This window comes from Anser cygnoides, chromosome 1 (assembly GCF_040182565.1).
Source record: "Anser cygnoides isolate HZ-2024a breed goose chromosome 1, Taihu_goose_T2T_genome, whole genome shotgun sequence".
NCBI lineage: Eukaryota > Metazoa > Chordata > Aves > Anseriformes > Anatidae > Anser > Anser cygnoides.
Window position 1 is genome coordinate 42,923,451 of NC_089873.1, and position 20,975 is coordinate 42,944,425.

Genomic DNA, 20,975 nt, shown 5'->3' on the forward strand with positions numbered 1-20,975 from the left:
CCTTATTAATTCTTCATCTGAACTGACTTCCACACATACTTGTGATTTATTTCCACATTCAGATTCTTTATTTCATGCTGTTCATGGATTGCAGTGCACTTACATGTTACAACAGAAAGAAAATAAGAGAAATTAAGAAAAAATTTGCTATCAGTAGCAGGATATTTGCACAAAGCTATTATAATATTTCCCCCATCTTCTGACTACCAGTATTTGTTTTTCAACACAAGAGAGAAAAAGAGTTTGAAGCTTTTCAAGAACCTGTAGTTAAAGGAGCTTTCCCTTGACTCCCAAAGAAAATTCTCTGGCCATGCACTGGGGCAAACTGATCCCCCTTGAAATCACTATGAAATCAGCGTGAAACTTTAGACCCTTCAAAAGCAGAAGATCTGAAGAGGGGAGGAAGAGAAAGTTGCAATTGTGTTCTGACAAATTGATTTCAGTTTCTTCAGAATATGAAAAAGAACTTTATTTTTAAAGGAAATTTTGAGATTTTGAGAACTATATTTTACAAAATGATATAGGAAGGGAAAGCAACAAATCTTTAAAGTGTATAGTATTTAATTAATATAGTAAATTCTTTGAGTTATGGATTCCTATTTTATTTTGCTGCTCTAAAATGCATTTCAATTTGGAATTTGTCTGAGAATAGATTATATGAAAGAGTAGAAGAGGGGATTTAGGTCGGTAGACTATGGTATAGTTTTGGTATTGCTTGAAACTGCAAACCAAAATTGTGGTTATTAACGTATTGCACAGGGTTAAGACTGAAGACAAGATAACCAAATTACTCTCTAGCGTGATGCTTCAGTTTTACAGAGACAATTTTTAAAGGAGAATTAATTAATTAATTAATTAATTGAATTGTGTTTCCAGTTTGTTAATTAGACGGAATAGATTTGTTTTTCACTCTCTGATGTGAGACTTGATGTAGATTCTGAGCCTATTCTTGTATTTATAAAATACTATGCATCTAGAATAAGAACAAGAGAGAAGAGAAAAAGTGTTTCATATAGCTAAAGGAAAATGCTTCATGGAGTTTAAGAGGCCCATAAGTAGGAAAACATGCAGGCCATACGGAGAATTTACAATTGGAAAAAGATAGTCCAACTCTGAGAAGACTTTCAGAAGGCAGGAATTTCTTTCCTAGATTGACTATAGTGTTCTGTATTCTGTTTGTTAGAGCTTCTGATTCCAATTTTAAACAATTCATCCATGAGAGGAGACAATACATTATGACTGAAGCACTGATTTAGAAGAAAGTATTTTCAGATTTTTTTTCCCAGTTTTTAATCACTTGTCTCCGGATTGACCTTGAAGACTCATTTGAATGTTTAGCTTAGTTTCATGCCTATTAAATCAGAATTAAAAGTATTTTCTTTCTCTTAACTCCATTATGCTGATGCAGCCTAATATAGGCTGGGATGTCTAGAAAACATAACATAACATAACATATGACTTCATTTGTAACACTAAAAAATGACCATGGCATTTACAAGTTTCAAATGTGCTGCAGTCCTATTTTAAAAGTATGTAAAAGATTTAAGAAACTAACTTTTCTGTCTTACAGTGAGATTAAGAATTGTTATTAGGACTTAGTTACCAGATGTCAGTTTTCATGGTGGGTGTTGTTGTTGTGTTTGTTTGTTTGTTTGTTTTTAATATGGTGTCCTTAGACTACTGCCTAAACCAATCCACATACGTATCAAGAGAAATTAAAAATAAGAAAGACTGCAAGACCCATTTGTTTTCAATAAAGCTCTACCTGAGGACTTGTGTTTGATATATCACCTTTTTGTGTTTTGGAGGGGGGGGAAGGTTATGTGTTGGGGATTTAGAATACAAATTTTGTAGTCAAAATTAGACATTCTTGATTGTTTAATAATGTGATTTCTATTCATGGTGCGCAGCATAGAAAAATAATGCACAAGAGGCGATGGCAATTGAAAGTTATTTGATTGCAGTCTTTAAAAAGATGAAGTCTGTATTTAGCTGTAATCAGCTGCCCTTTGAAAACCTCTTTTCTGCTTAAACACAGCCTTTGTACCGTCTGCATCTGCCATAATTGGTTTTCAAAAGTCTATAGTGTTGCTTCGCTTGCCTTCCTTGAAGGTCGAGGGGAATAGTTTTTCATAGACCAGAAATAGAGTGTGCATGTGTACTTGTCTGTTACAGTTTTTCATTTATAAATATCTGTTTGAAATTTCATTTTGCTGTTTTTCTGTCTTTTCAGCTTCTGGTTGGGATTATTCAAGCAGCTGAGCTGCCTGCATTAGATATGGGTGGTACATCTGATCCCTATGTGAAAGTGTTCCTGCTGCCTGATAAGAAGAAGAAATATGAGACAAAAGTCCACAGAAAGACCCTCAACCCTGTTTTCAATGAGCAATTTACATTCAAGGTATTTTCTTGATAATTATTGAAACTCTTTATTTAGCCACTATGCATCTCATGCTCGACTACGAAGTTAAACATCTTAGTTAATTGGTAACTGTGACATAGTGATTTTTCATGTTGTAGAAACCTCTAATATTCAGTCTTATGATGAAAATGGTATAGCTCAGGGGCAGACCTGTGTAGTGTAAAAGGCATGGTTTGATTTTAGGCATTTCAGTTATCCTGATTTGTGACAATCTGATCCATATTTTCTGGCTAGATAAAACTTACAAGAAGGTAGGAAAACTGAAATTTTGACAACTGTCAGGTGAATTTCACTGAACCAGCATTTTCTTTAAATTTCTTTGTAGTCTGATCTATGAATTTCAGTATACCATTTTTTTTTTGCCTCAGAAATAGATAAAAACTCGGGGAAGGTAAATGGATGAAGGACAGTATGGCAGATTAATCTTGCTAGTCTGTCATAGTAATCCTTTACCATGCTACTTTATATATGAACGGAAATCATGTCTCAGGTTAATAATATACATATTAAATAAATGTAGCTATACCTTACATTGTAAAGTTTAAGTTGTTCCAACGTTATATCTCAATAGTATATTTCTAAAACTGTAGCCATACCTAAACCCCAGTTAAGTAAAATAAAAGTACACTATTCAGCATGTTTCAAAGGGCTTCTCCTAATATACATTCTTTTGCTGTTACTTTAGGCCTTTTTTTCTATGCCCAATCTTATAAAGACAGCTACAGATTGAAAACAGGAACAGTGAGAGATTCAGGCTATGTAATCATTCAATGAGAAAGATATCCCTGGAGGCCAGAACTACTACTGAATATATAAGCTTATGTTTTCCCTTGAAGATGTCCATAAAAATAATCTTTTGTGGGGAGTTATTTTTTCCTGAGCTTCCCTAAGAGAGTATTTAAAAAGAAACAGTGATATAAATTACAGATTCCCGTGCAGCTCACAAAAGAAAAGCAAGAACCAATAATGCTGTCACCTAAGATGAAAACACAAAATATAAATCAGAGCATCCACTCCTGGACTATAATGTCCACTTGTTTTAAGTCACATCATAATAAGCAAATTTTACTCTACTGAAAAATGTGTGTTTTCCAAGCAAGACCTGACAGAAGTGTTTAGGTGCATCCCAATGTGGTACTGATCATCCCCTGAGTACTGTGGTCTGTACTCAAGAGAAAATTTATGGAGCATGCCAAGTACTATCATTGTTCTGGGACTACTGTGAAAGAAGACAAGTGACCATTTAATTAGTGCTGCAACTTTAATTTCCCTGGGAATTACTGACAGCATCTCACTTCCTTGGGCAGAGTCTTACTCCAGTGACCCACTTCAGGTGGGTCACAGCTTCTGCTGGCAGCCCTCCTATCCATCTCTCAAGCAGAGCTGCCCACAGGGAAACCCAGGGCTGTTTTATTACCTTCTCCTAGGACACAGCTGTGAGCTGTCTGCCTTCCTTCCAGAAAGAAAGGCTAATGTGGAAGATATGAGTAGTTTTTCTTCTGTAGTGTGTCTTGAGACCTGGACCTAATAGGTCCAAGATTAGGATCTTCTTCAGGTAGTTCCCTGCGTTAGTCCCCTTTCATTTTTATTTCCTAGACATCCATGGTGCCATTCCAGGGTTTAGGTGTTCATCAGGCTACAGCTGTCTGAACTGTATACCTGCACTGAGCTAGTGAAAGGAAACTGAGAAATCCTAGCTGGGCTATACCACTCTGGAAAAGACAAAAGTGTTTCTCCCCAGGCCCACAATGATGATTAAAATGATTCCCGATGAAAGGCTCCTGCATCTATCCCAAAGCAGAGAGAGGGTTTGTGTCTGGAAGGGTGACATGTCTGTGCCAGAAAAAGACTCTATATGTGTCTTTTAAGCAAGGTCTCATCTGCACTAAGAGGCTGAGTACCTCTGAGCACAGCAGAAAGCAGGGAGAGGGAGCAATCCTTTACAAGAGCTGGGAACATCCTTGGTTGTCCCGAATGAAGCTGTAGGCTTAGGCTGCTTTAGAGGTAATGAATGGAGGAAGCATTGCCACTAGATCTTCTTTAAAAATAAAGCTTCACTGAGGTCAAGTTAATGATAAAAAATGAATGACAATATATGTAGTCTTTTCCTGCATTCCAAATGACCAGAATCCATTAGGCACTATAATTAACTGGAGGAGAAAGAAGCTTTAGAACATTTCTCTTCTGTTTTTGATGCTGCATAAAAATAAAAGTGAAATTATTTAGAATTTTGCCTTCCACATACATTTGTCTTCTATAGCTTTTTAGAAGCTATAAATAATTTACAGAATCAAAGTAGGCTTTGCTGTAGTATTTATTTACTTTTACTGTAATACACAACCCTGTGCTCATTGAAATTATTGTACTCAGTGATGGAAGCTGGAGCTGGCTCTCAACTTGAAAAGCTTCTTTTAAACATTATATAAAATATTATGAAAAAGAAAAACTACTCATGTCATTCTTCAGTATTTTAAAGAGCAAGCAGAAGCTAAAGAGTACCAAAGGACAACAACCCTAGGGTTTAAACAGACCAGAACATATAGCGGTTAACAAGGCCAGTGACAATGCCATGCTTTCAGTTCTCTTCTTATAGAGACAATTAATAGAGAAATGTTTGCTGAAGCCCATGGAAACCATTTATACTTGCAGAATATATTCATATTGACCAAGTGTTCAATATAAGTCCAAACAATTCCTAATTCAGCTTTTTCCAGACAGCCACTCAAGTGTAGCTTACCTGAACTGCACATCTTCATCTGAATATTAAAAATGTGACTCATAAACATCCAAACCCACAGCGTCTGTCTGAAACACATCAGAACAGCTGGAGAATTAGTCAGAAGTTGGCCTTCTGCCACCACAATATCTAACTGTACACTGTGACTTATAGGCACCTTAGTGTCTGCAGTGTGAAAGGTATAATAATGAAAAATATGCCTTGGCAAGTAATAGGTAGTGGTACTGTAAGAAAACTATTTAGTGTCTAATTACTTCGTGTCAGATACAGTAAGGCAGTTATGTTTTTTCATCAGTCTGAGAGCTACCCATTTCTGAGTGATGACACTTGATTTATTGAGGAAAAGACACCATTGTGTGAAAAGTTCATGTATCTTCAGTGCAAATAATTGGGCTTCCTGTTTCAGTTTCATCACCCACAATATAATTTGAAGTAAAATGAGAAAAACCCGTAGAGTGATGAGTGAGCTGCCACATTGTTCTATTGAGTGCCATAGCCTGGTCTTGAAAAATACTGCATCTGGTGACTCTGAAACAAATACACCTCATAATTTTCTCTGCTTTTCAATTTACCTGAGATGACAGCTGATAAACCAAAGAAATAGATTTGCATTGTAGTGGACTGATCTTTATTGTCTGAGATACTGAGTTTGTCATTCTCTCTTCTTTACAGGTGCCATACTCCGAGCTGGGTGGAAAAACTTTAGTGATGGCAGTTTATGACTTTGATCGTTTCTCCAAACATGATATCATAGGGGAATATAAGGTTGCGATGAACACGGTGGACTTCGGTCATGTGACTGAGGAGTGGAGGGACTTGCAAAGTGCAGAGAAAGAAGAGGTAAGAAAAATTGGCTGCTTCTATTTTTCAAGATACTTTTGTACTCAGTCGGAGAAACAGTCAAACTAGCAACATTTTTTTTTGCCAAGACAGTTCCCATCTGTTATCAGCATTTCTCAGACTTACTTCGCCTGATAAATTTTGATAATCATCTTTTCCAATACTCACTGAAAGGTACATTCTCCTTTGCTAATCCTATTTTCAATCTTTTTGATACTTTATGCAACATATTAAGGGAAGTTTTCATGAGTTTGACTTTTTATTGAGTTGGAGCACTTTGGATACAGAAAATTTGCATTTGAATCATAAGAATACTGTGCATTTAGGCTTTTTTATGGCGCAAATAATTCTGAATGTTTGCATCTCAAAGCATCTTATTGTGCATAAAGAAAATAGTAGCTTTTTATTAAAATAATTTACAATTTTATTGAACTTCTATGTAATAATATCCATTGATTAGAACATGGATTTGACAGATACCTTGGAAAGAATGACGTTTTTCTCAAATGTTAATCACCTTTTATTATTTTCCTCTCTGTGCCAATATCCAATACATTCATTATTTAGTGTGTGTAATGGTACATGTACACAAGATGCTTTTTGGAAATATTTCACCACTATATTTTGTATCCTGTGAGGCTGTTCATACTGGCACATCCACCTTTTTGCTTGTTATAAGACTATTTTGTGCTCAATTTTTCATTAGTTTTCCTTTTGATTGCTACGTAATATCTGCCCACTCATATTAGTCAGATTACACAGCATGCTTCAATTCTCTGGTGAGAGAAGAAGGAATCTGAGTCTGCATTCCTCATTGTCTAATTTAGCTAATAATTTGCTCTGAATTCGAACCACAGTTTCTATAATAGAAGGGACAATCTCTGGATGAAATCTTACCGTAATACAAGTGAAAAAAAAAAATGAATATTGGGTTGAGACTGCAAGTTGTGAAAAATAACAGCAAATGCTGAATCATCCTGCCTTCTCAGATTTGCAAAATAGTAGATTTCAATCTTGCCATTTTGAATATTTGCTTTTAAAGACTGTATTTCAGATGAATTTCTTCCACTGTGCATTGATTTGAAAGTCACTGCTACATTAGACTATTCTGCATGGAATTATTTCATTGAGGCAGCATTTGCGTGGCTCTCTTATTGCAACTGATGTCGCTAACAAGGCTTTATGGTACATTTTCCTTCCAAGTATAGAGCTAAAGATAAAAAGGCACAATTTGGAAAAGAAATCTCTACCAAGAACCAAGAGAGTTACATCTGTCAGTGGTTTGGGGAGCTGTGTTTCACAGAAAATGTTATTCATGTTTCCAGATTTGACTACCTCACCACCTTTGATATTCCAGCCGCTTTGCTCAGCAGCAAAAATGCCAAACAAATTCCAGTAGATTTTATGCAATAACTAGCAAGGGACAGAAAGGGTTGGGAGAGGCCCTATCTCTATAAACCCATTACTGGCTGCCACAGCAGACCTTGAAGAATTCATGGCAGATATACCTCTGACCAAGCAGTATTCTGGCTCCAGAATTAACAAATACAGTACTGCACATGTAAAGACTAACACGATTTACATGGGGCAGATGCATAACAACAGAAACGTGTGTGTCTTGACAGTGACCATAAACATCACATGGCAGCCTGCCTTACTAATTGTAAGAAAACATGATAAAATTGAATTAAAACCCTAAGCAACTGGATTTCATCTAAAATTGTATGACAAATGAAATTCTATTACCACAAAAAAATCTTTCATAGACTATTCTACATGTTGTCATTGCATAATGAATTCATCCCTGAAAAGCACCTCTATACATAGTCTGCATTATTTGAAGAATATGATTTATTTTCTTTTTAGCCCTTACAGCATTTAGTTAGGTTTGTCTGTTCTTAAAAACCTACCACTAACTAGAATTCTGAATATGTAGACAATTAAGGATCACATACCAAAATATCCTTAATGTCTTCATTATGACCTGAAAACAAGTTTTATGCCAAAGCACATCAGTGGCAGTTGTCACTAATCACTTTGAAAGAGCCATCTAGGTGGCATCATTCAAACTGAGTATGAAAATCTTATTTTTATTTCACTTCATGTAGAATTCAGTTGTTGCACATCATAGAATATACAATTTAATTAACACTGTAATCATAGAGGGCAAAATCATTTTATGAGCTGTTACTCTTCTATTTGCTCATGAAGCTATACAGTACTTTCCATCCTTTCTTCTAAATGAGCTTGAAATTGATGGCAGAGGATGAAGGTTTAATGAACTATTTGAAGCTCTACCTCTCACAGCCCAGCCATTTGAATGCCGTCTCTCTGATACTCCATTGTCTTCTGGGAAAGGTCTTATTAATATATTTATGTTGGTGAATCACTTTGAAGGTGCAAGACTTTATGTAAGTTTTTGCTATGACCGAGATAGAGCTTTGGAAAAGTATGAGACTGTGCAATGACTGCTAAATGTTGGGGAGGCCACTATTAACGAGCTACATTCCTTGAATCCTTTTTCCCTAGCTGCTTTGAGCTCCACTGTCTTTGTGAATATATGATGGTGATTTATCTAGTAGTCCTTCAGTCTCCTATGACTGAGAGCATAGGAGGGAAGAGTGGTAGATACTGAAAGATTATTCACTTTTACCAAGTCTGACATATAATGGTTTGGGCACAGAGCGTAAAAAAACAGATGATAGGAGTTTGCTCCTCTGTGTCACCTACCAGATGTCACTGCCATTAACTTTATCTGAGTACACACTGCATCCAATATCTGTTATCACTCTGGTACAGAAGGCCAGACAGACCTCTTCTTTGCTCACAGCAGTATGAATCATACCAAGAGTCATCTCCTGCATACTTCAACTGATTTCTCTCCATCCATTTTGTTATATTGGCACTTTAATTGAAAACCTGTTGCAGCAAACATTTAAATTATTTTTTTTTAGGAGTAGGGGTAATACAAGGAAGAGCAGAAACAATTCTTGCTTTTGAAAGCAGTGGAGAAGCAGAACCTTATTCAATGGGAATAAGGATCTTTGACCTGCCAGTATCCACCACCAAGACTTCTGCAGACCTCTTATGACTGCCATCACATAAGACTACATGCAGTATATGACAAGGAACCCACTGTGGATGAATTACCTGATGTATGCGTGTTTGTATCACAGTGGGCTGTGATGGGTATATTTTATACGTGGCTTCTGAGGTGGGAATCTGCTAGAAAACACCAGCAAGGTGGACAACAGCTTCCCTCCTACATGATGCACAATCCCAATCAGGAGAGACGCTACAGTACTGCTTTGCAGATGGGTGAGAAGCAGGCAGTCTGCAGCTGGGGAGTGGAAGAGCAATTCTGTGAAGCTTGACAAGCGTGTTATTCATGTGGATTATTCTTCCCTTCCTCCTCAAAAAATAGAAGTTGAAAGATGGAGATGGAAAAGTGGGCCTGAAATGGGTATATTTATTTAATACCTCTGTAAGCTTCAGAGAAGTTGGAGACTGACAGAACTAGTAAGCCATCTAGCTTATTGAATCCTCAGCACTGAAACTTGCAGAAAGTTAAGAGGAAAGGACATTTTTACAAATGTCACTGTCAAATCACAGCAGCAAATCACTGTCATTTCCCGTTATATCAGAGATGGACAGATGATTTAATGGGCCTTTTCCTATCTCTAATAATAACACTTAGCTCTTGTACAGCTTTGCAGATATCATAGTGCTTTGCAAAAAGAAAGTATCATTATCCCTATGGAGATGCTGTCAGAGTGTCAAATTTTAAAATGTGAGGTCTCCTTTATTTAGCTGCATATTATATTGGATCACTATGTTTTCTGTGTGATGTTCAAGTTTTCTCAAATTCACTTCATCTTTCACCCAGTTAAAACTCTAAAATGTTAAGTTTAAGGGTGTTTTAATTTTCAGATTTTGTGGCAGAATTACACGCAGTAAATGCAGGATGTTGAATATACAATAAGTACAACAGCTGTCCTAAAGAGCGGCTGAATTTGGTAATGAGACAGGGAACAAAACTGAAGATCTTAATATGAGGGAGATAGCTAAAATTTGAGAATAAGCAAGCCTGATATGAAATTATTCAGCAGTTAACTAGTTGTTTTTCCTCTTTAAATTGAAGATATTGAAATCTACAATTTGAAAGATAAAAAGATGTGACTTAAGTAGAGCAGCATCTGTACTGTTTCAGACTATTAGAATTCTGCATTTCTTTTCTCACCTTTCATGTTCAAACTGCTGACAATCCCCCTGTATACATTTGTTGGGTATTATGTTTCTTTGCTCCCTCTCTGGAAAAGGCACCAAGCCTTAGAGGTCAGAGGCATTCTTGTTTTATAACAAAAATAATGTAATTGGCTTAACCAAAATAAAAAAAAAAAAAAGGGAACTTGTCTTGATTCACGTCAGACTCTCTGGCTTTATAGACATTGAATTCAAGTATAGAGGACAGTAGACAAGAAGCAGGAGTTGGTTGATAGTGCTAAATTCTGTCCATGCTGGACCCCACTGATTCTGGATAGTATTCTCTCTCAGATCAAAAACCTTGCATTGCATAACTGTCCAAAACATGCTTACTCACATTTGACTTTCAAGCGTGGAAGGGCATCTTGAGGTTAAACTGCGCTGACAAGGTGCATCCTATACTTGGTGCTCTACATCTTCTAATAATCTACACACAAAACAATATTAATAATGGTTCTAGGCAAGGCACATTCCTAACAACCTTGCCAAAAGTTACGACACAAAAGGAAGGAATAGCGGACAATTCCCCTCTTCATGTTAATGTTTGGGGTTTTTTTTCTTAATTGCTCAAATACAGGTTATTTTAAAATGCTTAATAGAGGAGAAAAGCCAGATCAACCAAGGAGCTCAAAAGCATTTGACTTGGATGTTAAACACACAGTAGCATTTGGATAACAAGGTTCTGGGGAGCCTTTTGAGAAATATGCTGAGAGGGATCAAAATCATCATAGGAGATCTTTTTATGAAGTCTTAAGCAGAATCTATATTGTTTAGATGCTGGAAGCATTCTGCCAGGTACCTGAAGGTGATTCATTCGGCTTGTTGAGGTATCAGTCATTTGCATGAGTTGAAGTATATTCCAAGGGGAAGAAACTAAGACTGCACTACAAAGAGATGTTTTGGTTTGAAGCATAGAAGGAATTCCAGAGAATTCAGACAAACTCATGGTACTCCCAGTTATAAAACTCTGCAGTCTGAGAGGGTTTGTAAGCACATGTGCAGAGTCTGCTGATTTGCATGGAACGACCACAGAACATACCATAAATGAAATTCTCCTGTATTGTTCTCCACACGGACTTTTATGTGCCTACTTATTTTTCTGACTACCAGCACCAGTGAATGCATTATCCAGAGGCAAAAGTTGCAGTTCTCACTGGGATTCTAGGCAAAAGATTTGCAGTAGTCCAAGGTGATAATTTATTGCTTTTTCTTACCTCCTTTTGCAAACTGACAGAGTAAGAAAAATCATTATCTGATTGCTGCTACATGAACCAGGTGTCATTAGGTGAGTGTCATTAGGAGGAAACTTTGTCAGCAACCTTCAGATCAGAGACCAGAATTTTAACAGGCACAAGGAACAACCAGCTCTCACAAAGAAGACAGGTTTTTCAGGAAAAGGTTGAAGCATAGTATGGGACTGTGGTCTCCTCTAGTTGTTGTGCCCACCCCATTTCAGACTAGAGCATCTTGGTTTCCAGAAACACCAGAGAAAGATGTATTTTTGAAAAGGTTAAAGACAAAGATTTAGCAATAGCAGTCTGAGAAAGAAAGGGGTTAGTCATTTTCTTCATTTTTTTCCTCTGTCAGCTCTTAAACACCAATTTAGACCATGTCAGGGATTACCATAGTAACCATTTAACCTCTTTTCAAAGCCTGTTTATTGTGTTTCAGCTTAGTTTAACAGTGAGCTTAACTGGCATTTGAAGCACTTTGCACTGTACCTGTGACAGGCAGTAGCACCAAATGCTCTTATTTTAGAGAAATCACAGTTAGAATCTAAAATATAGTACTGTATTTTCAATTTGGTGGTATTGAGCTCCTATTGGTTTTATGTTAATGTTTTTAAGAAGCAGAGTATATGAATTTAGAATGTTTTACCAGGTCTTATTTCTAGGCTAAACTGATAACAGATAGTAACTCATTCCTACAGTTACCTGTAGGAAATTATTCACATTGGCTGATGCGTTGTTATGTTGATATGGTACTGTTGATGTAACTGTGTGTTTTTAGTGCAATCAACCTTATACTTTCATCATTCTTTTCCAAAGCCCTCTACAGCTTACTCTGTGAATGTTATCATCATAACTATAGGACACTCGACACTCAGGACATGAGGATTTAAATTAGATTTTATAAACCTTTGGATAGCATTGCCTTTTTCTCTTGTTCATGTCTAATTCAGTCTGGGCAGAATGCTGTTGTACAAAATAATAATTTGCAGAAAAAAAAAATCATCATAGAATATCGCTGTTTCTGCAGTTTATGTATTCTTACCATGTAGGTTAATGGAGAACTGACATTTCCAGTTTCTAAGATCTTGCATTCTGCTACACACACACAGTTCTTTCTGAAGGGCTGATTTTGGCTAGTCTTTCACTTTCAATCACACAGATCAAAGCAAATATTATTATTCTTGGATGTTCATAGGTAACTCTACATCATAAGATTTAAAGAGGAAAAAGATAGATATAAATGTTTTTCTGTACCTTATCTGAGCATTAACGTTTACAATATTGGTGCTATACAATTCATTTTTGTAATGTCTCTGTCATGTATAATTCTAAGAGTGAGGAATTTTACTCCAAGAATGATGGCACTGTCTAAACATAAAACCATTTCTCCTCTCTCCTCTATGTGTCTTTCTGTAGGTTTTCACATCACTGGCCACACATAGGGAGAAAATCATAAAATGCTGTCTTGTGTCTCAGTTTCTTATTCTTTTAGGCATTTTATTTTAACCTTTACCATCGTTCTATACACCTGAGTCGGTTAATAATTAAGCTGCACATTTTAGCCTCCGCAGTCTAAAGTTACTGGGTTTTTAGTATCTATGTTGACCAGAGATCAAACTTCTGTGAATCACTCCACCTCCTCGTTTCTCACCATATTCTCACTCTGTGTGTAAGATGTGGTCTTGAGTATGGAGCAGAAATACATCTTTCTTTGATGATGTATCTTCTGTGATGGAACCGAAAAAGCTTTTGTGAAAACTTCAGTAGTTTCACAAGCAGCCATTAATTGCATTAACTGAGACTTTTTATTTTGGATGGCTGCCTGACAGACGGATGGAGTGATACTGAAGAACAGTGGTTCTGTCCCTTCCATTGGCAGAGCTTCCACAATATGAATTGGTTTCTGTGGAGGACCTGAGTATGTTCAGTACCACAGAATTACTACCCCTGCTGTCTACTTAGAGCAGAACACTACTTTCTTTGAGTTACAGTCATCAGTTCTGCTTTCTTTTCTGAACGCAGGTATGCTTTTGCAACCAGTCTGTATGTGCTTCTTGCTGGCATAGCACTAGATGAAGAGAAATACCTGCAGCTGAACCCAGTGACACATAGGCCAAGATATTTTCCTTGAGGATTATATCTGCAATTACAACTATAGAAATACTGCCAAAGGCAGGAGTTTCCAAACCATCAGAAAGAAAAAGAGTTCAAAGTGGTATTTTATTGCTGCTTGATCGGTTGGATGCATTCACCTATAACAGAACAGAATTAGAAATTATTGCTACTTCCACTGTCACTGATAATGGCAACTAAATTTGGGAACCCTAGTGCCTTTTTCCACTTGTAGCTGACCTTGAGATCAAATCTTTTCTTCTTAGATACAGACCTTGCCATAAAATTCTAACCTAAATCACTCCCTATAAGATTACTGTTATGTGGGGTTTATAACTTGCTTTAGATGCCACCAGTGTAGAACATGGCACTGCAGCTTCTCGCTGGTATGGACAGCAGTAGGCAGAGCTCCCAATTAGATTCTTAATGAAGTGTATGTGTTACTTAAATTGCTCCAGGTAGTCCTCAGAGCTGCTGAGTTGTCTGGAACCCAGTTATTTTACCTCTGCTTTCTTATGTCTTCTTCAGTGTCATGCAAAATTGACAGGAGGATCTCTGCTGATGAGTGGAGTTCAGGCTTCACAACAGGCGGCAGCTTATTTTCATGCAAGTGCCCTGAGGTCTGCAGCTGACGTCCCCTGTCTGTTAATGCCCAGCCCGGAATTAGATAGCTGTGGATTATGCTGAAAGTGTTTTCATTCATTCAGACTTTCACATTAATCAGTCAAGCCAAACATTAATTTTCTGTGATGGTTAGAGCAGGCAAGTTTTCTAGGAGATGTGGGTCATTTGAATTAATTTTGATTACTTTTTTTTTTTTTTTTGGCTTTCGTACTTATTGTACGGAAAATAGGTACAACTATTACAATTCAGTGACACAGAATTAAAGCAGTTCTTCCACAGCACATCTCTGTAACCCATGATTTCTATCTTGTCATAGCAGATTTTCTTTCCTGCATTTTCTTTTTCTATGACTCTCAGGCATTAACTTATATATTACAACACACATCAGAGCCTTAAAAAAAATAAAATAAAATAAAAAATACACCGTTAAGTTCATGTGCCATCCAGTACCAGAGCATGTTTCCTATCCTTTTTTTTCCACAAAAAATTGTCTCATTGCAATTTGATATAGAAATAATAATAATGTTTCTCTAAATATAGAATTATACTTTTCTACATATCCTTTGAATCACTGAGTCTTTAAAGTCATTTAAAAGGCATGAGTATTTCTTCAGAATATTTGTCTGTAATACCATACTACTAATTTTCAGCAGAGAATGGTGTAATTTTAGTTTGATCCATCTACCTAAATGAAAAAAATGTTCATTTAGTGTATTAGAAGTTACATCTTTCATATTTAAAGACATGAAGTCCAACAATAATTAATATTGCCTGATATATGGTAATTGTAAATGAGAACAGATTTTAATTAAGCTCTACTAGATTTGCTGCAGCAATCATGTGTTCCAGAATGACTTGAGAATATTGGCTTCCTGCTTGGATTTCAGCTCTAGAGCTCTGCATAAGTTCCTGCAAGCACAAACCCTGGTCTCATTGTATAAGAATTTAAGACCCTGAAACTTTCTTGTTTATATATTCCCTATCATGAAAACTGGCTGCTTGTCAGCCTTGAGCACAATCCCTACATAAAAAGCTGTGAATATCTTGTGTATAAACACTGGGACATGCTCCTTAGATTTTTTTTTAGCCCACCTGTTCATTGATTACTTGGGTTTATTTCCAGAAGACACCACTATTTGAGTTCTTACAACTCACTGAGGATGACGGGTCTTTAAATCTGATCTGTTTTGTTTGCACTGAGACTAGACTAGCTAACATTAACATTTTCTTTCTGGAACAACAACAACAACAACAAAATCTGTCATTCCAAGAGCCTATATTTTATTTAGAAATAGTATGGTTTCCTATCAAATTGGATGTTTTTTTCTAAATTAGATGAGGTTGTCTGCCCTAAATCTGAGGGACTCCTAAATCTTCAAGGAACATTTTAAAGAATGTAAAGAATCTCCTATAATCATACTCAAACTAGGAAACCTGCTGCATCTGCAAGACAGTAGCGTTACCTCTGTGCCATGCTGGGAGAGAGGGAGACACAAGGAAACGCTCTAACAAGCTTGGAAGTTAGGTGTTGCTTGGTTTTGGAGCAAGGAGCTAGAAACCCTCTGATTCTCAGCTCATGATGTTTTGTCATGGCTACTTGGCCACAGACTGCAGACTTTGAAAGCTCAGGCCTTGTGGCATTATCCTGCATGTTTATTTTAGAATTTCACCAAAATACCTCTCCCATGACACATTGTGATATTGTCTAATCAGAATTTTGTGAAAATCCTGCTGGATAATTCTGTGTGAGATCATACTGACAAGTGTTACGAAGCTAAGGCTGTTGTCAATAGACTAGCATTTGTTATAGGCAGCTTTGCACCGCTGTTGGAACACACTTAAAGAGTCTACAAATCAAAGAAGTTAAAAACGTCAGTAATGGAGAAAGTAACACATCACTCATAACTTCAACAATTACTCTTATCTCTCCATTTAAAATGTGTACTTTATTTCTTATGTGGATGTTTTTGGATTCTACTTCAAGTCCCTGATTCTTGTTATGCTCTTCACTAGATTCAGGCCATTTAATCTATGATACTTCCTCTCCATGGATGTACTTATGCACTGCAATCAAGCTACTTTCAATCATCTTTTAAAAAAACTGAAGAAATTCATCTTTCACGTTTCTCATGATCAGGCTTTTTCTCCAGTTTCCCAATAAGAGTTGTGACCTTTCACATTCTTTCTACTTTTCAAAATCTTTTTAAAATACATACACAAGAACTGTATGCAGCATTCGTGCTATTCTTGCCAGAGAAGCAAAGCCACATGCTACTTCTGCTCTTCTACTGTTGACTCTTTAGCATAGCATTGCACTTTCAGTTCATGGCCTATAGCTTATGACCCTAACTGCTTAGCAGGAAACACTGCCTTGTAAGATATATTTCCCGATTCAGTGTATATATATAGAAATAGTCTGAGTTCTTTTTCCTAGGATGTCAGATTTTTGCTTCTGTCTGTATAAAAATGTGATCTATGTGATTGTTTCCAGGTGACTAGGTGATTTAGCACTTTCTGACCAACCTGTTGCATTAGTAGTTATTATTATGATAATTTTGCTTACTTTATCAGTAGAAAAATTTACTTTCATATTTGTAAAAACAGCAACAGACCTTCGAATGATTTTTTTGCATGTTTCCTTCATCAGACAAATTTACAATCTTATGAAAGAATGAATCTGATTTTAATTGAAAAGGCCTGTTTTCCAGATAACCATATGACTTCACATTCATTACATTCCATATCCTTTAAACCATCATTAATGCAAACTTTTATGAATTCTTCATTGTTTTATCTGGGTTTGATAAAAGGCAATTGGCTGATAGATTCTGCCTTCATCCCCTTTGGCCTTTTTTGAGTAAGATGGGCATAGCATTAGCACCATTCCAGTCTTATGGAATTTCCCTTGTGGTCTAAGATTTATTAAAAATGAATATTATTGAGCCAGAGATTTCATGATAAGTACAGTCTTCTTTCCTAGATTTTTATAGATGATTGTGGTGACCTCGTTCTTTTTTACAGAAGAGATTAATGAAATTCAGTGTGTTGTACTGATTGCTACGATGACCTTTGATGAGCTGTCTTGTCTTCCTAAAGAATGCGTTAAGAGAATGCATTTTTCAAAGTGAAATACTGGGGAAGTGGAGTAATATAAGAGGCTTTTACCTGTATGTATTTATCCAAAAACTTGAATATATTTCAGTGGATTCATAAAAATGTATTTTTGAATGCTTGGTTTAAGAAGTGGCAATGAGTCTGGTAAGAGAAAGTTAATAGATTTGAATACACAGCAATAGTTAGGAGAAAATCATTTTTGAACTGAGCACAGATTTTTACCAAGCTGAATTCTAAAATTCTGTTCATGGGGCATGCATTATTTTATTCATTTCAACTGGAACCAAGACAAAAATATTGAAAGCATCTGAAAGAGTATTTTACATATTTCCAACTTCCCAGAAACTAGAAAGCCCTACATGAAGAGCACTTCTGAGGTTTTCTGAGGGTTTTCAGCTTGCCTCTTTTCCAGCTGTGTATCCTTTACCCTACCTCATATTTTTAGGAAGCTTGGGTGCTCTAGAAAAATCTCCAGTGCAAAAATTAGTAAAAGAGGGCAATGTAAGAAAACTTTCCAAATGAAAAACAGGGATACAGAACAGGATTTCAAATCCTGCCAGTAATTGTAGAACAGAAGCAGTGGGTGGAAATAATAGCATTTATATAATAATAAATGGCATTGTGTTGGTTGAAATTATACACGAAGCAAAAAGCCTTCATCTGGATAAATTACAGGTGGAGAACTGTCTTGCCTTAAGACCTCACCTACTGGTGAAATCTCCAGCCTGCCACTAGCTAACCAGCGCATTTCTAGTTTCAGAACAACTACATCACATACTGCCTCTTAGATATCTAACTGCCAATTTAGGAGATTTTGAAGAAGGCTGCCGTATTGTGTGGAGTTTGTGATTTGGGGTCATAGAAGGGAGCTGGAGGTAGTGTGGGGGGATATCATGGGGGAGCATGAAAGCTGAACTGTTGTTACAGCAAGCAAAAAATGAGAGGAAGGAGGACATATATCCACAGGAGCTGAATGAACCAGGCTGAGTTAGTGTCACTGCAAAAAAAAGCCATTTATTTATAACATATCTGTGACTGGTACAAGGTGCAAGGTCATTTTATCTTCATAGTTTGTTGCAAAGAAAAGGGAAAAAGATAGCTGCCTATGAAAGTAATCCACAGATTCCACTGAATTTCCCTTTGTGGTTCTTGCAGATTGCAGGTTCGCGAACAGAAATATACTGTATAGCTTCAGTAATGGAGTCACTGAATTCACCTGATAGTCTTTCACTGGGGCTGTTGGATTTCATCAGAATTTACCAGCATCCATGGAGAATTACTCACTCCATCTTGCCACTCATTCTCAGCTACTGGTTCATTTAATCTGTGCATTCTGTCTTGTCATTAACTGCAAATGTATGGTCATTTTAGCAAGGACTCTGTTTGTGACAGGTTTTTGATACAGCACCATATACAGTGCAACACTGATCCTGACCAAAATCTGCATGTGCTACTTTAAAGAAAAAAGTACCTCACTCATATAAGTTGCTATATTGGATACAAGTAAGAAGTCTGTAATTGATTTGATTCTTAATTACAGTTCTCTGTCTGCTGACCCTATATATTTTCTGATGTATGCTGTAATTTCAATCTACAGTCTAAAGCTTTTGAGTCAATCACTTTTGGAAACAAGACACTCTTTTCATAGTGGAAACTATATTAACTAAGCATTAAAGCACCCATACTTACTTCGAGAGATGTTTTCAAATAATGTGAGGGTACTGTACTGTGACTTCCTATGTCCTATCACAAGAGGACAAGGATTTTCTGTAGAGTGACTACAATGTACATGTAATTTGCTATTAATTATGGAAAAGCTTTGAGATTTGACTTCTCCTGGTGCCTGATAAGCCAAAAAAAAAAAACCTTTCAACTGTATTACATTTCCTTTCTATGTTGTACTTAGACCACTCACTAGAAGACTAGCCTCGTGACATGCTATAGTTAATAAGTTTTCCATGCTGTCAAAAGTAATAATATTAATGTGCCATTCAGTTAAATTAATTTTGTTTTGCGCACTGGCCTGCATAAACGTGAGTGACATTTAGAAATATGATCAGGCAAGAGCTGAGGAGAAATGAAGTGGCAAAATAGAGCAAGATGCAATCATTAAAGCAGAGCAGACAGCTGCAAGCATTTGTGGATAGGCAAAGAGCTACTGAAAACCAGTCTATGATTTTTGGGTGTATATGTTTGTTTTAATTCATTCTTCCCTTTCTCATTTACTTAAGATTTATTTTTTTTTGTCTTCTTTAATTAAGAACTCAATATGTTTGGTAGCATCGTCTCTCGTTTGGAAATGAAAGGGTGCGTTTCTGCTAATCTTTGATTTCAAGTGCCTTCAGCCACAGCTTTTCTAATTTTGGAAGAGGCAGCTGATTGTAATGCTTTTAAACTGATGACCATGAAGTGTCATTTTCTACTAATAATAACAGTGTTTTCTCCCCCATTTTTTTCTGCTTTTTAGAGAACAGCAATAGAAGTGCTTTCTCTAAACAGTTAAAAATGTAATGAAGAGGTCTAAAAGAGGGAACCTGACAGAACCTGACTTGTTAATATTTTAATAACATTGGCTAGTTCAAATTGTTGCCCAACTTGCTTGCAAGTCTGATTTACCATTGTATTGAAGAGTATAACATAATTAGGACAGTTAAAAGAAATGCAGTCTACTACATATATATATTGCAATAAGAAGGCAGAGATTTGTGAAGAATTCTATGTCAAGTGCTGTTCAGAGAAAAAATAAAGTAGATTTTATTTCCATAGGAAGATCTTGCCAGGCCTTGTTCCCTTTAAGCAAAGGTAAAAAGTAGTGCTGGCATACAGACGTTGTATGACAAAGGAGTCAGAGAGTAGAATTGTAGTAGGGAAAGCAGTCGAAAGGAATATGCAATTAAAGCTGTTTCTTTTGGCTCTTCCGCACACCTACTTTATACCATGACTATATCCCTACAGATACCACCTCCTGATACCTTTAATAAATTCCCTTCATTTGAAAGATTGTTCCCTGTCTACTCTAAAACTCCCTTTTAAAACTTACCTCCTGGACCTTTGCTTCTATCTCTGTTCTCTGTTCACCTAGCATCAGCTTCCTTTCCATCTCTCCTTTAGACTGTTGTCACTGCTAATCCCTTTTTTATAGCATCCGAAACAAGCCCTTTGGATCTGTGCCTCAAGAACCCTCTGTTTCTTCTGAGATCTCCTGCTGTAGCCTATTTCACTTAGCTTTGGTTCTTAATTTACTTGTTATGTGGCTTGTAACTGAATACTGTACGTTAAAATGAGCTCATTTTATGGCCAAGTTTTCACATTTGAGGAGAGTGTTACCTACAAAAGCACTTCTGAAATAATGCTAGTAAAAGCAAACAAGAGGGACCTTTGATCACAAACACTGTAGATCCATTTTGGAAGACAAGTGGGTTATTCCTGTGAATAAAGGCTGATCCTTGAATAAGGAAGCATGTGGTAGGACACTTGTCTGTTCATATTTGTACTATTTTAAAATATTTTCTTCAAAAGTGCAGTAGGTACAGTCTTGAAGAAGGTTCTTCCTTATCTCCAGAGGCATTTAGCACTTGTTTATTTTCAGCTGTATAATAGTGTGGCTGCTCCATTCATGGGAATGAAATCC

The 20,975-nt window shown here is 36.6% G+C and overlaps 1 protein-coding gene across 7 annotated transcripts in view; it reads left to right on the top strand.

Moving 5' to 3' along the window:
* SYT1 (synaptotagmin 1) overlaps positions 1–20,975 on the top strand; it is a 356,177-nt gene that overhangs the window by 275,126 nt on the left and 60,076 nt on the right. For all 7 annotated transcript variants that reach the window (XM_066993398.1, XM_066993412.1, XM_066993404.1 and 4 more), the window contains 2 exons: positions 2,234–2,401; positions 5,832–5,999. In XM_066993398.1, coding sequence (XP_066849499.1) covers positions 2,234–2,401; positions 5,832–5,999 — 336 coding nt within the window. The remainder of the gene's footprint in view (positions 1–2,233; positions 2,402–5,831; positions 6,000–20,975) is intronic.